This window comes from Zeus faber (assembly GCF_960531495.2).
Source record: "Zeus faber genome assembly, chromosome: 5".
Classification (NCBI taxonomy): domain Eukaryota; kingdom Metazoa; phylum Chordata; class Actinopteri; order Zeiformes; family Zeidae; genus Zeus; species Zeus faber.
This window is the reverse complement of record NC_137192.1, coordinates 14,197,939-14,224,615: the sequence shown is the minus strand read 5'-3', so window position 1 is coordinate 14,224,615 and position 26,677 is coordinate 14,197,939. Positions and strand designations below refer to the sequence as shown.

Here is a 26,677-nt window from a genome sequence, read left to right as displayed (position 1 = left end):
CACATCAGCAACCCCACTGTCTACTCCACTATGGACTAGATGATGGCCGGTAAACTGGGATTTTGTTCCATAATGGTTTCTTAAAAAGTTGATGTAGCCACCTCGTCAGTTTGTTGTTACACAGCATTAGTGTTTTGGAGTCTTCACCCACTTTTATTTTTTTGAATGCCCGTTCGCACAAATATCTTTTTTTTTTCATAAAATAAAAATATTTGATATTAGACTTCTCGTGCATCAATGTGAAATACCAATACCAATATGCCAATATACCATATTACCGCACAATTATACAACTTCATCAATAAAATTAATACAGAATAATATAGTATAATAGCAAAACCACGAATGATCACATGAACTGTTGTTCTTATCATAATTAACATCATCAATACACAAAATAATCATTTTCGCGCAGTTGTTGGAGTCGCGCGTCGTGATGACGTAGAATGCGTGCGCCGCTGCAGTTCTTTGTGTTTACGTTCAGTCCATCGCAGATAATGATCAATGTCCGTCTTTTCAACATGGATTGGAAACCATCTTAGTTGTCAAGAGGCCGTGCACGGATGCAAAGATGAACAAAGGCTGGCTGGAACTCGAGAGTGACCCGGGTAGGAAATGTGGACTGAATCAGGCTGGACAGCTACGGTGCTAACTGTAGCTTAGTGGCTAAGCTACTAAACTACTAAGCTATTAGCTGGAGATGATATACCTGTGGGCCGCCGATGATGCTACTGAACACTACGCCCAGATACGAGCTTTAACCACGATCAATCCCTTTAGACTATTTAATTAAGCTCCTGCAGAGTGCTAGCGATCTCCATCAATCCACAGAAGAGCCCTATGTATAATTAAATGCTGTGCCGAATATCTGCACGAAGTCAATAAGTAACATACCACCATTGTGTTATGTTTTGGTGTCTTAGTTTGAAATCACTAAAACACTTCAGTAGTTATAACGGTCATTCTTTGATTAACCATTGAAATTATTCCCTTATTGCATTGCACTCCTACAGAGTACAGTTTGAAGAAAAACACATAAAACGTTGTCTATTTGTCCATTGGACCCTATTTTGTTCCAGCTATTATTTTCTTAAAATCTATAAACTCTCAAAAGTGTTTTGCTGTAATTGCAGGACTGTTTACTTTGCTGGTCGAAGATTTTGGTGAGTAGCTTGTATAGAACCATCTAAACAAATACACGTAGTTACAAACTTAAGAGCTGCTAACTGACAATATCGACAAGCAAAAGGTGAATATGACATCTGCAATGGTATCGCTACCAAGAAAACAAAAGGTTTTCCTTTGCAGGTATCAAAGGTGTCCAGGTCGAAGAAATCTATGATCTTCAAAGCAAGTGTCAAAGGTATGTACTGTATGGACAAAGAAAACTACTCGGAAAGTTAATTTCCCTAGCCATAGTTAAACATTGTTTGAGGAATTCTGTGCCGAGTAGAATCACGTTAATGTTCTGCAATGTCTTTGCCTTAACTTTAACCACATTTTTTTTTACTCAGGTAGACTTTAAGTATCATACCTAAAAGAAAACAGATATTCCAGGTGTTTCAATAGCACCATTGTCATAGTTGCCATTGGCAATGTTGCTAATGATCTTCAAATAATGAGAGAGAGAGAGAGAGAGAGAGAGAGAGGGGCAGGCTAGTTACCTGGCTTTGTTCTTGCCAGATTTTAACAAAAAGTACATACATGACATACAAGACTGACTCTAAATTTCCATTTCCTTTTAGTCCTGTCTATGGCTTTATCTTCCTGTTCAAATGGATTGAGGAACGTAGGTCCAGGAGGAAAGTTTCCACCCTGGTGGATGAGACCTCGGTCATCGATGAGGAAATTGTTAATGACATGTTCTTTGCACATCAGGTGAGGATTTATATCATCACAAACGATGCCATTTACTGTACATACTGTTGTGAGCACATCTCTTTCTCCAACAGCTCATGTTTAAATAATTCTAATTGAAAAAAAGGTAATTTAACAAGGACTGTTATTAGTATAAGTTAAACCTGTCTTAACATAATTTACTATACTTCCTGGTCTGAATAAATTATCTTTAATAGAAGAACAAAGCATAAAATCTGCAGCCATAATTGTCCACAAAATGGTTATTTAGCTCGCTTTGTTAATGATCTACCTACATAAATGTATTTTTTTATTTCCGCAAATCAGTGTCTTTTTTATCAAACAAGTTATTATAATACTTAAAAAAGCTTCATCTGCAGAGAACATCTATCTGAAATATTTGGAGCTGCTTTTGGCGTTACAACCGTACTAAGTTACCCTGTTTACAATTTTTCTTTAGTAAACTTCATGACTTGTGTTAATGTTTCAGCTGATACCAAATTCCTGTGCCACCCATGCATTGCTGAGTGTTCTGCTCAACTGCAGTGGCGTTGAACTCGGCAACACTCTTAGTCGGATGAAGGCTTTCACAAAGGGTTTCAGTCCAGAGGTAAGAATGTTTTCCTCTTTATGTCATTATTTCTGTATTAAACTCACTTACCTGTGTCTAGAAATAGGTTGATACTGAATTATTTGTGTTATTAATACTGTTGACTACCGTTCAGTACCGTATTGTACATTTTCTTCTGAGATAATAATCTTGTTTTTATTGATTTTTTCATCATTTGATTTAGCAAATCATTATTCAAAATATTGTTTGGAATTCCACAAGTGATTGTGTTGTATTTTGCAGAGTAAAGGCTATGCTATAGGGAATGCCCCAGAGCTTGCCAAAGCACACAACAGCCATGCAAGGTAGGTAACTTTTGAAGTCGTGAGACGTCTCTTGTTCCAAGGAAAAGCCATGATTGCTCTGTCTTGTGTTGAGAGACTGCAGGCTTTGTTCTGGCATCACTGTCTCAAACTCTATTCTGTTGTTTCTATGGAGACCGGAGCCTAGGCACCTGCCAGAGAAACAGAATGGAATCAGTGCTGTGCGGACCATGGAAGCGTTCCACTTTGTTAGCTACGTGCCAATTAAAGACCGCCTCTTTGAACTTGATGGGCTCAAGGCTTACCCCATTGATCATGGTGAGGCTTCCTACTAATATAATATATCATATAAACAAAGCGCTCATTGTACTTTGTCATACTAATTTACATTGGGTATAGTACAAAAGAGGTCTTGATAAGTATTGTATTTGTAAGTAATACTGCAAATGGCCTGTTAGGGCCTTGGGGAGAAGAAGAAGAATGGACAGATAAGGCTCGGAGGGTCATCATGGAGAGAATTGGGCTGGCCACTGCTGGGTAAGTCCTGAGTCAGTTTCCTGTAATATTTCTGAATCTGAGTCTACATTGACATTGACTTGCGCTTCAACAGTTCTGATTTGTCTTATTCCAGTGAGCCGTACCATGACATCCGCTTCAATCTGATGGCAGTGGTACCTGACCGCAGGATTAAGTATGAGTCCAAACTGGAAATTTTAAAGAGAAATCGACAGACTGTCCTGGAGGGACTGCAGCAGGTTAGAAAGTAAAATAATCCAACTCGTGAAAGTTATAAGGCACCCTGTGCACTTTCCGCCTCACCATGGACGTGGGGTTAATCTTTGAGGCGTTTTAAACAAACCTTTTTGATCATGTGCAGTAGAAATAGAGGCATCTTTTGAAATGTCATTTTCTTTGGAAAAAATATGGAGAACATTTTTAGATGATGTAATACTCTATCTAATTAACGACAACCTTTGGAAAACGATTCCAGTTGAATATATATTTGAAGTTGTCCGAAGGTTTGTCCGTTTTTCTGATGGGACGGATAATGAAGCCAAGGTCTTAAGACCGCTTTCAAGCACAGGAACAGTTAAACACCTGATCAATTGTATAAATCCAAATTGCATTGGAATGCACGGATGTGTGTATCCCTAAATGCTTTATAATGCACTGATAATCTGTTGATGATGATGATGATTACGAATCCCTTTTTATTTTTATTTATTTTTTACATCCTAGCTGATACGGCTCACCCAGCCTGAGCTTGTTCAGGACAAAAAGCAGCAAGATTCCTCCTCTCCTGATGATGGAGCCGCTGCAATCAAGAAGGAGGGAGACGCAGAACCAGCGACCACAACTCCGCAGACCTCCTCAGGTATTGAAATTGGCCATATTCTTCAAGCCCTTAAAGAGTTTCTTTACATAAATGATATCCTTGATACAGTACACAAACCCAGTTTATATTATTGCAGACCCAGTGAACCAGTCTCAGCCTGCTGCCAGTCCTTCAGGCAACGCTAAAGTCATGGGCAAACCAGCAGCACCAGCAGGGGGAGGTTCAGTCACCAGTCCCAACCCCATCGTTCAGCGCCTGCCCGCCTTCCTGGACAACCACAACTACGCCAAGTCCCCGATGCAGGTAGGGCGGAGAAGAACCCGGAGGACATTCATTTTCATTTCTTCCTAATGTCAGCCTTTTCACAAATAGCCTTTGATTTTAATCTGATTGTAGTCACGGAGTAATAATTAAGCCTAGTCAAATATGAATTTACTAAAATGGACTGTAAATTAACAAAAATACAAAAATAATATAATGACAAAATAAGAACATTACAGTCAACAAAAAATAAGAAGGATGTCAAAATTGAATCTGACAAGTAGCATTGCAGAATGAGAGACGATTGGAAGATGAGAAGTTTGAGGTGCTTTAGTGATTATTTTTGAGTAGTGTTTAGATACTCTTGTATCCTTGTATACAGAATGCTCAGCAGATATTGTCAAAATGCTACGCTGAAATATTGGATTTGATTTGGATTTGTAGAGGATTGTCAGGAGAGGTCCTTTATCTGAGTCTGTTAATATGTAGTATCAGATCCCATGTCTCGATCCAATTTTTTAAATGTGAAAGGCAGCTGTTACTTTTGATATTTGCGGGCCTTCAGTTTCTGAGTGCAATTACACTTTTACCCCACTGTCGTAAAACTCAGTCCAGTGTCCGTAAAGAATTTATTTTACCAGACAAATTTGAACCTTATCGGTCACGTTTCAGCATATGTTAAAAACGCAAATAAAATGTACACCTAGGTTACATGAGAATTATTACCAGACATTTAGACCGGCAAGTTTATAATTTATCGTTTTGTTAATACATCTTTCCAGGCAAAAAAACGGCAATTACCGGAGCCAAACATCAAGCAAATGCTGTAATGCTGTAAAGCGTAAGGCCCCTTTCCCGTGGTTTCGAACCTAAACACAGAAGTTACATAGTCTAATAACCAGCTCAAGTGGGAATGGAAGAGGTGCCATTCTTCATATTACAAGTTAGTTTACCATCAAAATTTTAGCACTTATTATTATTATTATTATTATTATTATTATTATTATTATTATTATTTTCATTTATCTATTTTATTATTATTATTTATTATTATTATTATTATTATTATTAATAATAATATTAGTATTATAATTATTAATAATAATTATAATAATTATAATTTATTTATTTAAATTCTCATCCTGCAATGTTTCTTTATTAATCATCATGGATTACTTGATTACTTGTAAAAACTCTGTCCTGTGGATGACCTGTGGGATGAAAAGAGCACAGCTCTTTAGTTTTACATGACGGCCACCAACTTCTGGCTTCTCCAAGACGGGGAGAATCACCACGGGCGAGACAGACAAACATGTGCTTGCAAAAACATAAACAGAAACATCAGACGACAACATGTATTTGTTTTGAATGTGATTAATCTAGTAGACAAAGATTGGAACAGCAATTACGGCGCGTGGCCTCTTCCTGTGATAGCTATTGCAGTAAAGAAGAGAAAAGGAGAAGGATGTAATTGGGTGGGTGTTCAAGTTCAAGAGATTATTTGTCACATACATATGGTCACCCATATATGCAGTGAAATGTCATGACACCCGGTGATTACGCACAATAAGCTCTAAAAATACAAAAAAAAAAAAAAAAATGTGCGTAATCGACACAAGGTGCTCGCGCAGGCAGCCGCAAGGGGAGGCGCCACAATCGCGATTCTGCGTTCCGGGGCGTGCGTGCTATTTGTGTGTCTACCGGTGAATGCACAGGACTTGTCCCTGCTCTGTTCTGGTGTATGAAGTAAGACCTATATCGTCACGCCTCCAAGCAGCGAAAAAGGTCAGCCACTGCAGCCAGTCCTGCAGCCGTATGGACACCCCATGGCCTTAGGAAAGCTCCAAGCACAAGTCACCAGAGCTACAGAAGACCCAACATCCACAGAAGACCCCCAACCCGCAGAGAAGCCTCGGAGATACACCCACACAAGACCCGAGGTGCACAAACCAGTACCAGAAAGCACAAAGTGACCCGGTACCCCTGAAGCTCACACATACAGCCCATCCCCATGTGCAGGCATGAGAAACACACGCAAGCCCAGAACCCAGGCCGCGAGTGCTAGGCACGACCACAGACCTGGAGCCGACAGACAGACAGACAGACAGACAGACAGACCGGCACCCCGCCGGAACCACCGACCCCGCGGGTGAGCTGGCAGGGCCCCCATGCTCACCAACGGCCCGTGTAAAGGCGAGGCCTGCCATACTGCAACCGATGATGCCCCACCCAGCCACAAGCACCGAGCGCTCACCCACATAGCCATTCGCGCATGCCACAGGGCACTCCTACGTCAACCACCCTGAGGCGAACAGAACGCCGCCATCACCCGCAGACACATGCGGCCCCTCCGGCACGCGCCGCAGAGAAGCCGTGCAGCGGGAGCAAGGCCGACCACCGCCTCCCGCACCACAACCCACACCCACGACGGCGAGCAGCCACCAAGGGGACCTGGAAAGCGCCTGGCGGCTCGCTCCGCAGCCCCTCTGGGTTGCGGCAGGCCGGAAACAACCTAGCAAAAGGGGCAAACCGCCAGAACCCGAACACAGCCAACAGGGGGCCCACCCGGTCGCCCCCTGACACCCTCACACCAACCTGCCTGCGCCCGGCCACCCTGGGAACCCCAGTGCTGAATGTGTGCTGTTTGAGTATGCAGTTAAAATTGCGGCGGGTCGGGGTGCGAGTCATCCAAGCATATCGAACCCGAATCACTTTCACCCCTCCTGCCCTGCAGACTCTGGTGGTGTGTTGTTTGGAGTAAGGTGTGTGTGTGTGTGTGTGTGTGTGTGTGTGTGTGTGTGTGTGTGTGTGTGTGTGTGTGTGTGTGTGTGTGTGTGTGTGTGTGTGTGTGTGTGTGTGTGTGTGTGTGTGTGTGTGTGTGTGTTCTAAGCTAATACGAGTGGTATTAAAATTGCAGGACAGTCATAAAGCACGCCAAGGCAGAAGCATGACGGCAACCATACAATAGGCCAAGGGTTTGGGGCACAGGTGGGGTGCGAGCCATGTGGGTGGGGATGTGGCGGGCAGCTGCAATCCTGCCCGTCACGATCAGGTGTATTTGAAGAGATACCCATCAATTTAAAACATGTCTGCGTCGGTCCAATGCTTAAACTCAGCTCATTCATAATCTTACTATTTCTTCCTGTGATGGACAGGAAGAGGAAGACCTCGCTGCTGGAGTTGGTCGCACCAGGGTGTCAGTGCCTCCTCATCCGCCATATTCTGATGATGAGGATGACTATGAAGATGAGGAAGAGGAAGTGACGGCCACAGCAGGCGCATCCAGCAGGTTAGCCCTGCCAATGGTTGTCATATTCTTTGTGTCGACTTGTCCAAAGAGAGTTCACCCTGGATTTACAGGTTTCATGGCGGTAACGCTTGTCTTGGTGAAATTTTGGATCCAGGTTCAGACGGAAGGCGAGTTTGCGCTCTCGGTCGGGACGGGCGGGCGGCGGTATGGAGAGTCAGATCGCCCTCAGTGTTCTGGCTGAGAAGCTAAAGAAAGAGGTCCAAAGGAAGGACGCCCTAAACACTCCCCTGTCCGTGCGCACGGAGGGCCGCACGGGGGGCATTTGCATCACCGCCGCCTCGCAGCCGTCCCCCACGCCCAGCAACGAGAGCACGGACACGGCCTCCGAGATCGGCAGCGCCTTCAACTCCCCGCTGCGCTCGCCGGCACGCTCCCAGGCCGCCACGCGCCCCTCCAGCCCCGTGGCCTCGCACCTCTCTCGCGTCCTCTTCGGGGAAGACGACCTGCTGAGGCTGGACTCGAGGCATAACCGCGCCGTGCGGGAGCTGGGGCCCTCGGTCAGCGTCGCCTTACTCCACCTTCAGCAAGACGGGGTCATCTACTCTCTCCCCCAACCCAGTGAGTAATATAGTAGTATTAGATATTAGCAAGGGCAAAGTATTAATTACTACGCACCAACTAAAACATTTCTGATCCTTGTCCTGACAAACGTAAGCGTTGTGTGTTGGCGTGTGGGTGTGTAGGATGGATTACATTACAAGTGCCAGAATTACATCTGAAACTGCAACGTATGGAGCCTTGTAGATGTTCTCTCGATGTTTTTTCTTGGTTACTTGAAATTGTTCATATTGACAGTTAATTACGGAGTACAACTAGCCATTAGGTTTGGGTGATATGTAAAAATGTTCCTATCTGGCCACCGCTAGACCAACAACCGGCGAAAAACCGGTGTTTTGCGAGCCCTTCTCACTGACGAGGCTCTGATAGATCTGCTGCTCCTCGTCGCCTCTGTCTGCAAACATCATTTCCAACTCTGGCGTGAAAAGTCTCCAATCTCCATCTCCACTTTAGATAATTCTTTACAACCGTCATGCAGAAAAAAAACCGGCATAACTTACGCTGTTCTCAACACGACCCAAAAGCTGCACGCGGCTCGAAGCTGGTTGGATCTGTCCGACGACCTCTGCTCTGATTGGTGCACCGTGGCGGATCGCAACCAAGCTTCAGATTGGCCGAGTGTGACATCACTGATTGCGACGCCAAAGCCGCCAGGTTTTGCCCAAAGCGAGGACTGTCCAAACAAAATAAACAGCGCATGAGGTTTCACCAGGAACTGAAAGTGAGAAGCGACGCAGATCGCTGTCCCCGGCGACACAAACTAGGTTTCAAAGACAGGTTAATTATTTTCCCCAGTTGAATTCTCGAGGAGACCATTAAACTAGCCAAATAAAAAGGGACAAAAATCGCACAAGAAATCGCCCAGAGAAAACGGTTGCCGATATATTTATCCAAGTCTACTCGCTATGTCGGTTCATCAAATTCACCACCGCTGCCTTCCACTTCTTGCACATTCCCAACCAGGGCATCCTTGACCGGGAAAGGTCAACAATGGAACGCAAATACACCTAATGGCTATTTCTTCAAGAAATGCCAGCGAAATGAATATGGGATAAATATCAAATGTTTGGGGGTTTTTTTTGTTGTTATTTTTTTCCCCAACAAAATGACCTTACAGATTACCACTTTCAAGGGATCAGCGTTGCCTCTATTTATTCTTTGTCGTTCCGCCCGCTGCCGATGCAGTGGACCCGGCCGCAGACGGTGTTAAACGGCCCTGCGCCCCCGAAAAGGCGAAAGACAAACAGGAAGGGGGCAACCTGGCAGGGGAGAAGGAAGCGGCGAAGAAGGAGGCCAAAGAGGAGCCGGCGTCCGCGGCAGCCAAAGAGGAGGGAAGCAAGGACGGCGCGGACGCCAAAGCCGGCAAAGAGAAGACCAACCCCGCGGAGGCCGCTGGGGGCAAGAAACCCCCCGGGGAGAAGTATTCCCCCAAAGTGAGTTCAAACGGTTGCTTCACGGTCGAGCTGAGAGACACGGAAGAGTTTATTATCATGGTAAACGTTCAAAAGTGTTGTGGTTCATCCCGTTGAACTACATGATGATAATCTGTTATCTTGTTTTTTTTTTTTTGTTTTTTTTTTTTGTTTTTTTTCAAACCAGATTCACTTATCTGATATTACGAGAAATCCGAGTCACATCTCCTCCTCATCATTTATTTACAAATCTATTCTGTCGCCCCTCTCGGGCTGTTAATAAAGAAATGCACCAGAAACGTTCTATTTTTATGTCCCCAACAGGAGCTGCTGGCTCTGCTTAAGTGTGTAGAGGCTGACATCGCCAACTATGAAGTTTTTCTCAAGGAGGAGGTGGAGAAGAGGAAGAAATATAAAGCAAGTATCCAAAACCTGCATTTGGAATGATCGTGCATTACTGCACGTTCGGGATATAAGAAAATATCCACACACTTGAGTGTCACGGTCTTCTGTTTTGTGATACCGTGTCGATTCTCAAAGAGCGCTATCGATTTTAAATGAATAGTTTAGATGCAAATGAGTTATCAAGTTTGACGTGTTGCCAGAAACATATCTGATCACCACTGAACTATGTCGGCGCACTGCGTTCGTCTTATCCACTTGTCTTTGTCCGTTGTTGTATTTCACCGCTTTGATGGCGGTGTGATGATGAGTGGGGGTCGTCAAGCTCTGGCTTCTTGTTTGCATTGGTCATGACGTTCATGGTCATGGCTGGGCTAAGCTAAACTAAACTAGACTAGACTAGACTAGACTAGACTATGCTAAGATAAGCTAAACTAAGCTAAGCTAAGCTAAGGGTGCTGTATATGTAAGTACACTCAAAATGCGAGACAGAGGCTTAACAAACTTCCGGTTCTGCCGCTTAATATGTTTGTGTGGGAACATATTAATTTGGGATTTGAAGTATGTTCCACACGCAAAACTTACTGATATAGGCCAGGATATAGGCTCAGATTGCACAAAAAGCAGTGCTATGAAGTTGGATGTTACAGGGACTGTGATAAGAAAGTAATTCAGGTCCCACTATTCTGATTTGCATAAAAATGTAAATTTTTTTTTACTCCGATTTTATGCATATGGTGGTGTGTTCTTTATACTATGAAAGTTTTCCTAAAATTAGATTAAAAAAAAAATGAATATAGCAATATATCGCCTTGCTTACAGTATCGCGATATATCGTAATATATTGAATCGTAACCCCTGTCCTGATACGTGTCGTATCGCCAGATTCTTGCCAAAACACAGCCCTACTGTACATGTATGGAACATAACTTTGTGTCTCCCCAAATGTTGAACTTGTTCAGATTGATGACCAGCGGAGGACCCATAATTATGATGAGTTCATCTGTACCTTTATCTCCATGCTCGCACAAGAAGGTAAAGTCAAACGACGGGGATCTCAAGCTTCCATTCCCCTCGCGTTGTACTGCATTTAAAACTTTTTACCATTCTATTTTGATGTCTCCTCGTCGTGTGGGTTGTGTGGGTTGTGTGGGTTGTGTGGGGTGTGTGGGGTGTGTGTGTGTGTGTGTGTGTGTGTGTGTGTGTGTGTGTGTGTGTGTGTGTGTGTGTGTGTGTGTGTGTGTGTGTGTGTGTGTGTCCTCCACCCACACCCAGTTTATTTTCATATCCAGAATTCCTTTGCGACACCGTTTAGCGAAACTATAAACGGACGGGATCTTTCAAAAGCAAAATCCGTCGTCGCAGCGATGTTCCCTCTTCACTCCCCAATTCCGTCAATTTGGGTCTCCTTTTCCAGGCATGTTGGCGAGCCTGGTGGAGCAGAACATTTCGGTGCGTCGCCGGCAGGGAGTGAGCATCGGCCGCCTGCACAAACAGAGGAAGCCGGATCGCAGGAAACGCTCCCGACCCTACAAAGCCAAGCGCCAGTAATTCCGCGCGGGAAGTTTTGGAAGCAGTGCCTCCAGGTCACCCAGCATCAAACAATCACTGCAGAGAGGGAGAAAGGAAATCGATGTACTGCAAAAAAAAAAAAAAAAACAACCCTCTCCCATCCTGTTCATCTGAAATCTTTGGTCATTTTTTTTTTTTTTTTTTATATACCTGGTTGTATATATCTGTTACCATTTTAGTCCTCATGTGAATCCCCCCTCTCTGTGCCACTGCCGTGTAGAGGCTGTGGTTTTAAGGAGGGACGTGTTGTTCTCTGAGCGATGCCTACTATTTGGCCTCTCACTCGTGAAGGATCATTTCCACGGAGCTCCTCAGAGATCTTCCCCGATCAACATGCACAGCTGCTCCCACTGTTCTACAGAGAGTTTGTTGCTCTGATCTTAAGGTCATGGATGCTCGTTCGGCAGGATGCCTTTTTCTGCGTTTCAGTGTGAATCAAACAAATGAATAAACCTTAATTAACATTTTCCACAGTGACTGTAAATGAAATGAAGATTGGCCTTTGAGCTTTTTATTCCCCTACAAGAATAAAAACGCCAGTTTTTCCGTTTTTTATGATGCTCTTTAAGGAAACCCTTCACCGTTTCATTATGACCTGTGTTTCAACTGATACGGTGTTAAAGCTGTTTGACTTGACTGTATGTATAGCTCAAGCTGTATATTTCTCCTGGGGTGCTGTAAAAGAATGACACGCCGTCATTGTATTTTTGTACCTGCAGTTGCTCTCTGAGTGGGGCGGTGATAATTTGCCTGTGTGCATTTGTGTGTTTTTGTACATATGTATCTGTTTGTCAGCTCCGCATCAGCGCTGCGGCGAGCTCAGTTGAATTTGAAGTTGTCCTTTCCAATTCATGCTCCAATAAACTCAACAAGTGTTGAGTGATACATGATAATGCTCCATGTTAAATATCTGTCTTAAATCTTAAGATATTTTGATTGATTCATGTTTTATAATGACTTTGTCTGGGTATTATTTAACTAGTCGGCTTCTGAAAACATTTAGTACTGTGACCATCAACTATTTTGAGGCTAAAAATAGGTGCAATAATAAGCGCCCAACTGTGTTTTTTCTGTAATACTGGCCAGTGTACGCTAGGGAGAACCTCGGCTGATTGATGAGCTGTACATAGCAGACATTAATTGGCTCTCATTTGCGTATCAATAGTAAGGTCCTGTATTACAAAGGTCCTGTATTACAATCAAATGTTTTTTGGGTCTTAAAACTAGCACTAAATACGGTGGCATAGTGGATTTGCCCTGTATGTCAGATTCCTTGAACTCATTTTTTTGTAAAATAAAACTTAATGAAGTTAAATTCTATGCGTTTGTATTTTTCCTGAACCAGCGCCCTCGTTTATCCGCTCATTTCAGTGACATTTTCTCACGGTTTCTTTTTGGGGGCCTGTGGGAGGGAGCAGAATGTGCTTTCTTCTCCAAACACATTCTTCTTCAGCAAGGCGTTCATTTCCAGTATCCCAACGTCAGCGTATCGTTTATTTTTCCCCGAAAAATGTTGGTGGGAAATGTTGCAGTCCTAGAAGTCCTTGAAACTGCAACATTTCCCCCTAACGTCGGGCCAACCCCTGCCTCCGCCCTAAAACAATCAAATCATTTTGTGACGTTTACCTTCTTCTGATCAATAGATTTATTTGGGGGACATTTTTCATCCAAAGGTGTTGTTCTTCATCCATGCTGACAGTTTACTGTTCACAGAGCTACACTGGTTTATCAAATACCAGTTAAAGACGGACCCCGCCACCAACAACGGAAACAGCCAACAGGAGCACACACAAAAATACATTGAATGGCTGTTTCTCATAAAGTGCCAGCTCCATAAATATAAGATGAATTCAAAATTAGGGATTTATTTTTACCAAAATATTCTATGTTATGCAATTATTTGAGTTCATTCAAGAACTTATAACCCCACAGGTTTTTATCGTGGCCGGTGACTTTAATCACGCCAATTTAAAGAAATGACTTCCAAGGTTTGTGCAACATGTTAAATGCCCAACTCGTGGGGAGAACACACTAGACGGTGTCTATTCTAACATTCCTAAAGGCTACAGAGCCTTACCCCCTCCCCCTTGGACAGTTAGACCACCAATCATTGTTGTTAATTCCAGCCTACATCCCCATCAGCAGAAAGCAGAGACCCACTACCAGAATTAATAAAACTTGGCCAGAGGGTGCAACCTTACAACTGCAGGACTGCTTTCAGAGCACAGATTGGAGTCAATTTTATGACCAGGACCTAGAAGAGATCACGGCAGCAGTGCTCTTTTACATCAGATGTTGTGTGGGGTGTGTCACCATCATCAAGCGCATTCCATGTCTTTTCAAACAGAAAACCATGGATGACTAAGGAGGTTCAGCGTCTTCTGAAGGAGCGGGACTTGGCCCACGAATCTGACAACAAGAACTGTACAGTGCTGCCAGGCACAACCTTAAGTGCGGCATTAGCTTCAGCCAAAATGTCCTACAAGGAGAAGATCGAGGCCCATTTCACCTCCAAGGATACGGCACGCATGTGGCAGGGAATACAGCACTTAACAAACTTTGATTTCCGCATGGGGCGCTGTTGGCAGCGTGCTCCAGGTGGGTTATCTCCAGATTAGGGGCCTTCCTGTGTGGAGTTTGCATGTTCTCCCTGTGCTCGCATTGGGGTTTCCTCCACCTAACGTCAGTAAGGACCCCCACCAAAAACATGCACACATCATTGTCTGACCAGTGATGGACACTCATTACCAGGTCCCCGGGCGCGTCGACGAATGCTGCCCACTGCTCCTGGCTGCGCCCCCAGAGGATGGATTAAATGCAGAGGCCTCATTTCACCGGCCACCATCCAAAAGCATGTGCATGTGTGGTGTGTTGCGTGATAATTAAAGATTCTTCTCTTCTCTCAAACACTTCTTTGCCCGATTCCGAGAACCTCTCTCCAAATGGACCCTCCTGACCAGCCTCTTACCCTCCAGTTGGAGGAGGTACAGCGGGCCCTGAGAACTGTTAACATTAGTAAGACGGCTGGCCCGGATGAGATCCCTGGAACGGTGCTCCGGGACTGTGTTCACTAGCTCGCGGGGGGTATTTACAAACATTTTTAACCTTTCCCTGTCACACACCACTGTGCCAGCCTGCCTGAAAACCACTACCATCATCCCGGCGCCCAAGCAGACAAACATCATCTCCCTCAATGACTACAGGCCCGTTGCTCTTACATCTGTAGTCTCCAAGTGCTTTGAAAGACTGGTCTTAGGTCACCTTAAATAGTCTCTCCCCCCTCACTCCACCCACACCAGTATGCATATAGGGCCAATAGATCTACAGAGGAGGCCATAAACACTGTCCTCCATGCTGCACTAAAACACCTAGAGGAGAAGGTGTTGTATGTCAGGATGCTTTTTGTTGATTACAGCTCAGCTTTTAATACCATCATACCCAGCAAGCTGGTCAGAGAAATGCCGGACCTTGGCCTCAGCATTCAACTGTGTCGGTGAATACTGGACTTTCTCAGTGAAGGCCCACAGACGATGAGACTTGGACCCTACGCCTCGACGACCCTGACCCTCAGCGCAGGAGCACCGCAGGGTTGTGTGCTAAGTCCGCTCCTCTACGCTCTGTACACTCATGACCGCTTGCTTCATCACCCCACAAATGTGATCATAAAATTTGCGGACGATACAACCGTGGTGGGGCTCATCTGAAATGGGAACGAGGTCGCCTGTAGAGATGACGTGCACAGACTGTCTGAGTGGTGTGTCCACAACAACCTCTCTCTGAACATTAATAAAACAAAGGAAATCATCACTGATTCCAAGTGACATAGAGCGGAGCTGAGGCCACTGGAAATAGGGGGAGAGGAGGTGGAGAGGGCGCCTGGTTTAAAGTTTCTGGGGGTCAACATTAGTGAGGATCTTAAATGGACTGTGAACCCTGCCGCAGTTGTTAAAAAAGGCTCAACAGAGACTTTACTTGCTCAGAACACTGAGGGAGGCCCATCTGTCTGCAAAACCGCTAGAGTCTTTCTCCCGCTGTTCGGTAGAAAGCATACTGACTTACTGCGTAACTGTTTGGTTTGGGAACTGTTCAGCAGCTGACAGAGCAGCTTTCCAGAGGGTGATAATAACTGCCCAGGGTATCATTGGTCTCCTGCTGCGCCCCCTGGAAGACATTTACCAGTACAGATGCTGCAGAAGGACCAACATTATGTAACATTGTGAAAGACATTACACATCCTTGACACCACTTGTTCACTCTGCTGCCCTCAAGAAAACGGTAAAGGTCACTAAAGACACGCACTGCCAGATTCAGGAACAGGTTTTATCCAACAGCAATCGTTGAACTGAACTCTGTCTCTCCTCCGCCAACCCCCCCCCCCCCGTGACATCATAACAAATCAGTGTCACTATAGAATGTCATAGCCACTTTTTTAATCTGCCATAAGCCACTTTATATTTATACTTGTCTTTTTATATTGTTTTATATTGTGTACTATTGTTTTTTATTGTGGGTGTGGGTGTGTGTGGATGCGTGATGCGGGTTATGGGGAGGGAGTGTAAATTGATGTAAATGTGAATCTATGGGTGGGTCGTGGGGAGGAAGGCAGGGAGTGTAAAAGCACGTGAATGTTTGTTGTTTGTGCCGCGTGCAATGCCAATAAAGGCATTCCGATTCTGAACTACAGCATTGTTGAAGCAATAAAGTGAAAATCTAAAACGCACCAACATTTTTTTCCAAAGAAAACTATATGCACGTATAGAGATCCCCAACAAGCTTATTCCACTACACACGGACAACATCCGTATTATTACCGCTTTATTACCTCTCCCGTGAGGAGCCCGACGGCTGCCGTGAACGCGCGCGTCGGCGCTCGCTCCCGCGCGCCTTGCGTCAGCGCGCGTGCTCCGTGTGGGGATGCTGAATCGTACGCGGTGATGGCGGAAGGAGAGCAGCGCTGAGCTCCGTCTTCGCCACTCGTCGCAGCTGTCGTAGAACCACCCGCGTCGGCGCTTCGCTCCGCCGCGGCGGTCCTTCGGACGATGGGGAACGAGGCCAGCCTGGAGGGGGAGGGCGGCCAGCCGGGCCAGGCCGGCCCCGCGGTCCCTGCGGCGGGGGCACCGGCTTCCGCTTCAGCACCAGCGGACGGCGGACAGCTCCTCAAGCCCAGCAACGGCGCGCCGGCCGGAGGCACCGGGGCTGGACCCGGCCCGGGGATTAACAGGTAGCCGCGATCTCGGGCGATTCCCCGCAAAAAAAACCCCCAAGAAACCCCAAAAAACAAAACAAAAAAAACCCCAAAAAACCCACGAACACAATGAATAAACGCGATTTTGTGATGGCACCTAAATGACGGCGAGCGCGCCGGGTTGGAGTCGGTGCGTGGAGACTTGAACGACGCTAAATTATTTATTTCACTATCCTTGTCAACACATTTCACCCGTCACGGAGGGATTTTTCCCCCCCCCCCCTCGGCATCTCCCCCAGACAACGTCTCGCTATTAGCGGCTGCGATTTTTTTTGACGCGATCCGCGTAGGGCGCGATTAAAATGTACAACGCTCGCAAGTTGGTCAACAATGCGAAAATAGGCCAAATAGGAATTTATCCGCCCGCACTGAGCGTCTATCTATGAGTGTTATGAATGGGCCAAAGCCCCCTGGCTGCTGGTGTTCATGAATGGAACTGAACCGACGTGGCTTTCAGAGGGGGGAAGAAAAAAAATTATAATTTTCAATAATAATTCATCACCTACAGTCAACTGTCATTCGCGAAACGGTCGAATATTTGATGTGTTGTGTTCGCGTCAAAACGTTTTTGCGTTTCCTGATGTGATATCTCCCACGATGTTCATTTTTTTTTTTTTTTTTTTTTTTTGTATGACGGTATAACTTGCAGGTTGATGTTATAAAGCCAGTCCTGGTAATAAAGCACTCGCAGCCGCGTGGGAGTGTTCACTTCCAGGGTGACACCCTCGCATCCGTGGAACACAAGCGTGGCTCGTTAGGATTCTTCGAACTATCAGACGTTGCTGTCTCGGTTGTTGGATCCCAAACCCGAATAATAATAATAATAATAATAATAATAATGATGATGATAATAATAATAATAATAATAATAATAATAAGCACAGGAACCTCCCAAGCACCCCGCAGTCTCCTCTTCCAACATTAACGCCCAAGTTAGAGTTGATTTATCGTGCATGTCCTGTGCTGTGGACAGCACTAGCGTCTGTGTCCTAAAAAACATGGTGGAAATGAGATACAGGCCCATGTTTATTACATCTTTCTTTATTATTTATATCACTTTGCTTATTTAGCCTTTGAATTATTACTTTTGTCGTGCCTGATTATGTCAGTGTGAGTTTTAATGTTTACAGCCCATGGTTTACCCAGTAAAATTTTAATCTTTCAATTTGGAAATTGAGCAAAATCTATTATTGTTATATGTAGTATAGGCTGGGATTTAGGTTTAAAGTTAGAGTTAGAGTAAGTTAAAGTCTTTCTTCACTCAAGCTGTAAGAAATGTCACCCCAAATCTAACATTTCTAAAGGCGGTGGTATGTTACAAACAAACACGAGTAAGATATATTACTTGTGCTTTCACATTCTAACTTGGTTGCAGCCATTGAAGTACAGATAAGTGGCGTTTAAGTACAGTTAACAGTGAGTCAGTCCACCAACCAGGACAAAAATGATCTTGTTTGCCCCTCGAGCGATGAATTTGTAATTTGTACAAAGTCATAAAACGTAATATAAACCAAAGCGGAAAAGCGTTGAAAGTTGGTATGAAATCAGCAAAACGTTTTTTAAAGCCTCAACTCAATGTTTTCTCATCTTGTGTTAAAAACATCACTGCTGCTGTACCGCTGTCTGTCTATCTGTGTGGGATTTGGCTTCTGGAAATGCAGCAGCTGTTGAGAACTGGCGCTGACCTTTGCAGCCGAACTCCGGATGTCTCCAGTCCGTGTCCTTTTTGTTTTATGCAAATGTTACTTCATTGTGGGTAATGGCCGTTCAATATCTCTGTTGACTCGTCTTATTGCAATGGCATATCTGCTCTCACGGCCGTCATTGTACATCCGGCCGCCTTGAAAGGTGAGTCCCCTCTCAAGGTTTCTTTCTTTTCCCTTTGGGGTTTTTGGGTTGTTTGGGTTTTTTTTTTTTTTGTCCTTGTCTTGTTTATGTTTAGGTGGTGCCGTCAAATCGCCCTTAAACTGTAAAAAAAAAGGGGGCTTTCACTGTGAAAGAGGCCTATAAAATATGTTCTGCTTGACTTAACATGGACATTGATAACTTCCTTACAGTATCTTGTGTCTGGTTGAATTTAGTAACAGGAACATTTAGCAACATTGCATTTAAGTTCGATGTTGCTCCAATGGTTGATATTTGCTTTTATTGTTTCAAGCCTCTCATGTTTGTTTCTTTGGACAAAGTCATCTGCTAAATTAATACATTTTATGTAAATAATTAACATAGGATAGCTGACAATGTTAAATGTAATAATCATATTTTCCATGAATCTGATTATTATCCTTTTTTATCTATGCCTATAAAAAAAACCACAATATGAATCATAGCTTATTTGCAGACATACTGAAGACATTGTAATTACGTTTCAAAAGAAAATTACATTTTACAATGTTTTACAATTTTGATGACATTGCATTATTGTACCTTGATTTTGCGACCACGATGTCAGGACATCTTTATATGACATCACATATAGTATAAAGAATTAGGTGAAAAAAAAAATTCTACGAAAGACTACGAAGATTTTTTGGGGGGTAGCATAGCAACAGTTGCTACAGTGAAAAACCCACATGCAAGTAGGTGCTTTAGCCCAGCTTGCCATGCATTTGGAAGCTTTTTGTTCGTGACACAATAACAGCCCACACACACAAAAAAAAATACTACAAGCTGAATAGATTTTCTGCTCTTGTAATGTTCTACAGAAGGGATGCAACCACACATTTCTTACCACACTAGTCTACTTTATTTTCCAGCGTACAGAGGTACAAATCAATGAGAAAGATTCTCATGGGTATAGTGAGGCTGATGCAGGCATTGGATACCTGGCAAATATGTGAGTAACTGAATAAATCTGTAAACCATAAACCTGACAAACCAACACACACACACACACACACACACACACACACACACACACACACACACACACACACACACACACACACACACACTCAGAGGGAACTTGTTTTGAAAATGAAAAATTGTTACAAGAGCTGTTGTTTATCACATAAGACTAAGCACATGTTGTTAAAATATGTCATGTTCAATGAACTAAGGTTACGTTAATGTAATAGTCCAGTCGAGAATGACGCCTATGCCAGCGCTAGAAATAATTTACAAATTATTATTATTAGGTGTATTCATACGCAACATTTTGTAAAGCACTGCTGACTTTTTATCAAAAGAGCGGAGGATAAGAAGGGAACGAGCCTGTTCTGCTGCTGAAAGGTGACTTGAATCCATAACCATATTGAAAGGAAAGTGCTTGCCTATTTAGTCTGTATACACAATTAAAAAATGTATCTTCATATTACCTTTATACGAAAACACTTCTTCAAAGGCCGAGAGAAACCCGGAAGCTGGCTCTCATAACGGTGGTCTGTGTCGTTTATGTGGTCATATTAACGTGTTTGCTTTGATCCCACTGTACGCCTGTTGCGACTCCACTACATAGTATCGCCGCAGACGTCGTGTTAATTGTTCTGAGTATTTTTCAGCTGTGATTTTAGGATATTGTCATCAACCTGTACGGGGAACGTGGCAAGCTGTGTTGTTTGTTCGTTTTATTGTGATAGTAAGTTGACTTTATATAATCATAGCCGGGGAGATGCTCTCCAAACTAGAGAGGCTCTGTGGCTTCGGCATAATTCACAGATAGACCCAACACGGCTTGTCGTGCATTTTCAGAGCTATGTCTCACCGCTCAAATATTAGTATAAATGTTGCGCAAAAAAAACTCAAGGTGCTCTCCACTGTCTTTTGTTCACTGCATTATAAAGTAACCCTTCTTTTTTACGGCGATAAAAAAGATTGCAGGTGTTAAACATGTACAGCACATAGCCCGACACCCATGCACACACACACACACACACACACACACACACACACACACACCACACACACACACGCACACACACACACCGCCACACACACACACACACACACACACACACACACACACAAACACCTACTCACACACACACACACACACACACACACACACACACACACACACCCACACACACACTCATACACAGGCTTTTTTTTTTGTTAACCGGAAGATTTTGTGAAGTGCTGAAATAGCTAAACAGAGATGTGCGTTCTGTGTCATCACGCCCAGGAATGAAATCAAGGGAAACTACAGTATGTGAAACAGGGTGGATTCTGCACCCTTCCCTGCCATCAAGGATAGGTATCAGAACGGACACTTCTAGGGTAGAGCCAGAATTGTTTGGGGTTCAAGGTTGATTTTCCGAACCAAAAAATAAATAAAAGACCTCCTTATATATGAACTGTCAGCTATTTTACCTCAGTACACTGGTGTTCTCCCACACTGGCACAGATCAAAAAGGTATTATCAGGAGCCGTGTTGTGACATACGATCCAGATCCAAAGAATGTGTCGTTACCAGAGCTTGCCTCGTAGAACTTGCAGTGGAAATGAAAACAAAATCATTCTCACAAAAGCTTCAGGAGAGGAGGAAGAGTGGAGTTTGCTTACGCTTATTTACTGTAAAGTGAAGCCTCCCTATGTGTTCCTACCGTGAAATGTTTTCTAATTCCATTCGTTTTCAAGTCAACATGTCGCGAGGTGCAAATACTAATACCAATGTGCAGGTAATGCTGTTTCTAATTAGCGCGTACCCGGACGTGATTGATATATTTCCATCGACAGTATTGCTCCACATTATGGGCAAATGGTGCATGGTATTAAACTGCACACAATTCCAGCCTTTTTCGGTGGTGATTTTAAGAGTGTAGGTTGGGGGTGTCGCTCAAGTGAATGGAGGCTACCTGGTGAGAGGAGAGGAGGGCTGGAGCCAAGCATTCCGCCCAAAACACCTTCAGCAGTGACTTACCGCTCAGAACATGCTCTATTTAGCTTCCTTTTTTTCCATTAGATACATCCTTCGCTCAGCCTGGACGCCGAGCGGCGGTGGCTGCTCCGAAGACACGGACACAGCGCAAACCTACGAGCTGCTGTGACAGTGGAAAACAATGTTGTTGTTGTTTTTTTGTTTTTTTTTATTATTTGAAATCCTGCGATCAACTATTCGATCGGGCACATGTCGACAAGCGTGATCAGACATATTGCTGTTGATATGTGACGAAGCATATCATCAAACCTCAGGGAGACACCCGGCAGAGTGAGAACAATTCACTCAGGGGACGTCACAGGAACGGAGCGACATGAATATTCCGCATTCTGCTTCCTGTGCGCCGATGATTTGGTCGTCGTGATATCAAGACAACTTTGTTCCGTATTTACTGTATGTAGGGCTTCTCTGACAAGAGAATCTAGTCCAGGAGTATGCACAACATACACAACACTACATATGTAATACTGTGTTTTTGTAGTAGTATACGGTACACTATACTACTAAAACACTGTTTAGTTGTTTGGGTACTTGGTCATAGGGACAAGCTTGTTTGTTTGTGTTCCAGAATGTGTGACCCCGGTTCGGTCTCCGCACATTCGTTTGTACTAATATTGACGGTTGTAATGGGCGCTATGCAGACCAAGCGCTGCCAACTGCCTCAAAACCCCGGGGCTCTGAGAACTGGGTCTCCTTTCATGGCCGTCGAGGTTAGCGAGTTGAACGAGTGGGCGTAGGAGGCAGCGGAGCGGAGCGGCTCCACATTCACATTCACAAACGCCTCGAAAAAAAAAAAAGGGACCCTGCCTGCTCTGACATTTTATCTCGGGATGAAAGAACATTCTCCGACTAGTGCGCTTAGTTTTGTAAGCCAGCCGGTCTTTCGTCAAGCAGAACATACTAGCCTGCGCGCGCACGCACGCGCACACTCGTGCACACACACGCACACGCACACACACACACACACACATTACTATTTTAATGGACATTAAATTAAATAGCTGTAGTTTATTTGTTGTTTTTTCTTTGCTGCTGATGGCAGTTCTTATAAGCTGCATGTGTGAATTGCTTGTCTTCAAATATGTCTCTCAAGTGAGAGTTAAAGAATCGCTTCATTCTTCGGACAGGACTCAATTCCTATCAACTCAATTATCATTCCCTGTCTGTTTTTTTTTTATTTTTTTTGTTGTTTTTTTTTACAGCAGCCCTGGCAGACCACCCCAATCAGAACCTGGGCCCAAAGTAGGGGTCCAGAGCGGTCCTGGGACGGGGGACAGGTTGGCTTCTCACGAGAGCCACCAGGCGGCGGGCCCTCAAGGAGAGCAGGGCCGGGGCCACATCTCCAGGAAGAGCCTGCAGGTGGACGTGGGCGGCGGCAGGACCGGCAGGTCCCCCTCGGTGTCTCCGGACCGGGGCAGCGTCCCCACCTCTCCCTACTCCGTGCCTCAAATAGCACCCATGCCTAGCAGCAAGCTGTGCCCTGTCTGCAAAACCACCGACCTGATGGGCACCAGGGATGACCAGCCAAACTACAACACGTGCACTCAGTGTCGCTCCATGGTGTGCACCCAGTGTGGCTTCAACCCCAACCCCCATCTCACAGAGGTAGGCAGCACGGAGATTGCTCAGGAGAATCCTTTTGAAGTATAATAGTTTTTATGTCCCCATATATAAAGCCTCCTTTTTTGTTTTAGGAGGGTTACAGCGCTGGGACTGCGATACAAAGCAGCCGGTGCGTGCAGGGATTTATCCTCCTGCTCCGGGACAGACACATCGGGGCAGATGCTCACGGTCACAGAAGCTTGAACCCAGATGTCCTGTCCGCTGCTTAATAGAATAAAAGGAATCCTTGCAACAGGAAATGGGTCCATATAGAATCTGCGGTTTCAGAGTGAGGGGGTTTAATGTCTATGCACGTAAAGATATCACCGCCACCCTGTCCAAACAGAAACACCTTCTCTTTAGAGATATTAATTCAAATATCGCCTTTATTCATTCATTCGGTGCACCTTTCCATTTACTCTCCTCCTACGGTTATCCAATAAGGAATCTTTCCGCTGCGGTGGCTGCGAAAAGCCCGACGTACTGCAAATGAATCAACATGCTCCAAAAACCTGAAACACAAAACACAAACCTGCTGTCCACGCAGCATTTTACAGACGCCCAGTGTCCCAACACAGAAGTTAGAAATGAAAAACAGAGGTGTTTGCAGAGGACACATTTGCGTTTCGTGTTTTTGGAGCGTGTGGATTCATTTGCCTTGTCATCCTGTGTGATCTGCCCTTAGATAGATGCCTTTTCCCATATATCTCAACGCAAGATTCCTCTATTTTCTCGTCATTTCAGTGTGTTCAGCGCATTTTAATCCAGCTTCCATATTTATTTGAGAACACTGTTTCCTTTTTTTGATCTAATTTGACAAATTTGTATTAATGACTGGCTGCTTCAATGCCAAAATATTTTTCTCTTACATTTTAATGATTTAATTTGCGTCTCTCCTGGAGGGATTGACGTGCCGTGATGATAAAGGCAGTGATTCAGACTTGTAGAAGAGATGGAACTGGAACTCCTGATTCTGCCCCTCGTCATGTGACCTTCATCTTATGATCAGGCTCAGTCATGAATGCCAGTGTGTGGGGAATAGTTATAGAATAAGAATTTGGCATCTACAGTATTTGGCCTTTTTCATGATTAATTCATGGGTAGTGAACTGTAGAGCTCTGTGAGGGGGAAATTTGGATTCATTGACTAAATAGAAATAATCAGTTTAGGAGGGTTGCAAAACAGGTACAAGGGGAAACTTAACTAAAGTATGATAAAAACGAAAAAAATAGGACAAAAGAACTTGAACAGGAGTCAACACAAAGACAAATAGACACACCTAATAGACCTGGCCAAAAGAAACAGGATGGAACATATATAGGGACATGACCAAACCAAAAAGACACAAGAGAGAGAAAGAAATATCAGAAAGAAAAATGATTAACTCTAAATATTATGAAACAAGGGACTAAATAATGCAAGTGCACATTTTAAATTACTGCAAAATAAACACAAAAACACTCATCGATAAAAAGAGATTATTCTTTAAGAAAATACTAAATAAACCATCCCTGCCATGAGATTGAACTGATGGACTACCCCACAGCTCCCTGCAGCTGTGGAGTTCTTGTCCTTCCCGGCAATGAAATATGTATGTTATATGAAGCAAAACCTATGTGTCATTATTCAGTTTTTTTAACTCTATGTGTATTATGAATGTAGGTTGTAAAAAGATCCGATTTAAACAAACAGGGAAAATATTAGGCCGGTTAAAACAAAGTGTGTGGGCGTGGGAGCGTCCATCGCGAGCTCCATTTTGAAACATAAACTCATTGCACATGCTCAGTAGTCAGCTACGTAACACAAGCCTCCACTGAGGCGATGCCATACAAAACAGTGAATTCAAAGGGCATTTACCTCTGTCAACAAAATTCATCTATATAAAATGATATGCCCCTGTTAACAGGTACCTGGCATTGCCTTTTGCCTGTTTTCCAAAAATAAATTACCTAATTTAAACCAGGCTGTGCTTCGCTGTTACCATGAATAAAGCATGGTTGTTTCGTCTGTCAAAAAGTCTCTCATCAAGCCCAGTGAGTCATGATGCCATTTGCAGCCCAACTGCAATGCCACTTGCACTGACTTTGAAGCAATATAAGCAACTGTAGGCTTAAGGTATAGAGTGAGGGAATGCTTTGCATGTCACATTGCAGTATGTAAATATGTGCATTATATACAGGTATATACTGTATGTGTGTGTGTGTGTGTGTGTGTGTGTGTGTGCGCGTGTGTGTGCGTGTGTGTGTGTGTGTGTGTGTGTGTGTGTGTGTGTGTGTGTGTGTGCGTGTGCGAGTGGGAGAGATGACGCAACAGAAACGAAGCGCAGAGGGCAGGGAGAAGGAGGGATAATGGAAAAGGCATTAGTAACGCGAGCACAAAAGAACCGAGAAACAGCGGAGATGACAGTGAGGACTAGATCACGACAGACAGCGAAGAGGGCATCAGGGTAAAGAGGAGAGCGGAGGTGGATGTTGTGGGTATTTATCAGCGGAGCCTCGGTGAGCCTGTCACACACCGGCTGGGAGAGCGACAGGCAGGGAGAGAGGGGAAGAGCTCGACTGCGAGCCTGTCTCTGAGACAAAAAGATTTGCCCCCCCCCCCTGCTCTCCAGAGTACGGCCGCTGTCTCGCCGCGGCGCATGTAGTATTGATGATGAGGTTGGAGATGGCCACCGGATCAGCCACCAGACTATACCCAAGATGCTGCTTAAAATGCTTCTTAACAATATTTAGTTGTTGCCTGACATTTAGAATATGCTGCTGGCAAGCAGGGAAATAATCAGGGTTATGAATATATATGCGTCAAATGTCTGTTTGTGAAATTGGAGAAATCCGGGGAAAGGATCTCTGTTGATATGAGCATTCCTTCTCCTCAAGTCAAATAGGGAAACAAGGTTCCAATCTGTTCTTTCATTAAAATCTCAAAGGCTGGAGGCGGTGCTTTGATTTGACTCTAGGTGACATTATGAGGTGAATGTGGGCTCGTGTTCCAAGTGTTGAGGGGGACGACGGAATGGAGATTGAACTTTCCTCACGTCTTGTCCCGGACCGCAGCTTTAGTAAGCGGCAGCGCCGCACTGAAATCCAGCGTGAAGCTGCTGTACCATCAATTTTCATAGCGAGGTGATTCTTGTTCACGCGGTGGCGGTGAATCATTTTGAAACAGCCTTGTGACAGGCATGCAGTTCATGTAGACATCAACAGGAAGCAGTTAAACGAAAACCTCTCTGTATCAATGGTGACGAAATATGTGTGCATGTAAATTAAGTGCACTTATTTGCATATACGTGTGTGTGTGTGTGTTTGTGTGTGTGTGTGTGTGTGTGTGTGTGTGTGTGTGCGTGCGTGCGTGCGTGCGTGCGTGCGTGCGT

The 26,677-nt window shown here is 44.4% G+C and overlaps 2 protein-coding genes across 2 annotated transcripts in view; both read left to right on the top strand.

The window, feature by feature from the left end:
• The first annotated feature begins 478 nt into the window (after positions 1-478).
• bap1 (BRCA1 associated deubiquitinase 1) lies at positions 479-12,852 on the top strand. The gene is made up of 17 exons (XM_079999995.1): positions 479-608; positions 1,134-1,163; positions 1,309-1,363; positions 1,746-1,878; positions 2,348-2,467; positions 2,711-2,772; positions 2,906-3,048; positions 3,189-3,267; positions 3,362-3,485; positions 3,970-4,105; positions 4,203-4,369; positions 7,483-7,616; positions 7,732-8,195; positions 9,381-9,628; positions 9,932-10,024; positions 10,972-11,044; positions 11,427-12,852. Exons 1-17 carry the CDS (start codon positions 572-574, stop codon positions 11,558-11,560), a joined length of 2,232 nt encoding a protein of 743 aa, XP_079856121.1. The 5' UTR covers positions 479-571; the 3' UTR covers positions 11,561-12,852.
• A 3,768-nt stretch (positions 12,853-16,620) lies between these two features.
• The window catches only part of bsnb (bassoon (presynaptic cytomatrix protein) b), a gene marked incomplete at both ends in the record, with an annotated part of 50,367 nt that continues 40,310 nt past the window's right edge, over positions 16,621-26,677 (top strand). Inside the window, 2 exons of the mRNA XM_080000945.1 lie at positions 16,621-16,802; positions 22,908-23,310. Of these exons, the coding sequence (XP_079857071.1) occupies positions 16,621-16,802; positions 22,908-23,310 (585 nt within the window). The remainder of the gene's footprint in view (positions 16,803-22,907; positions 23,311-26,677) is intronic.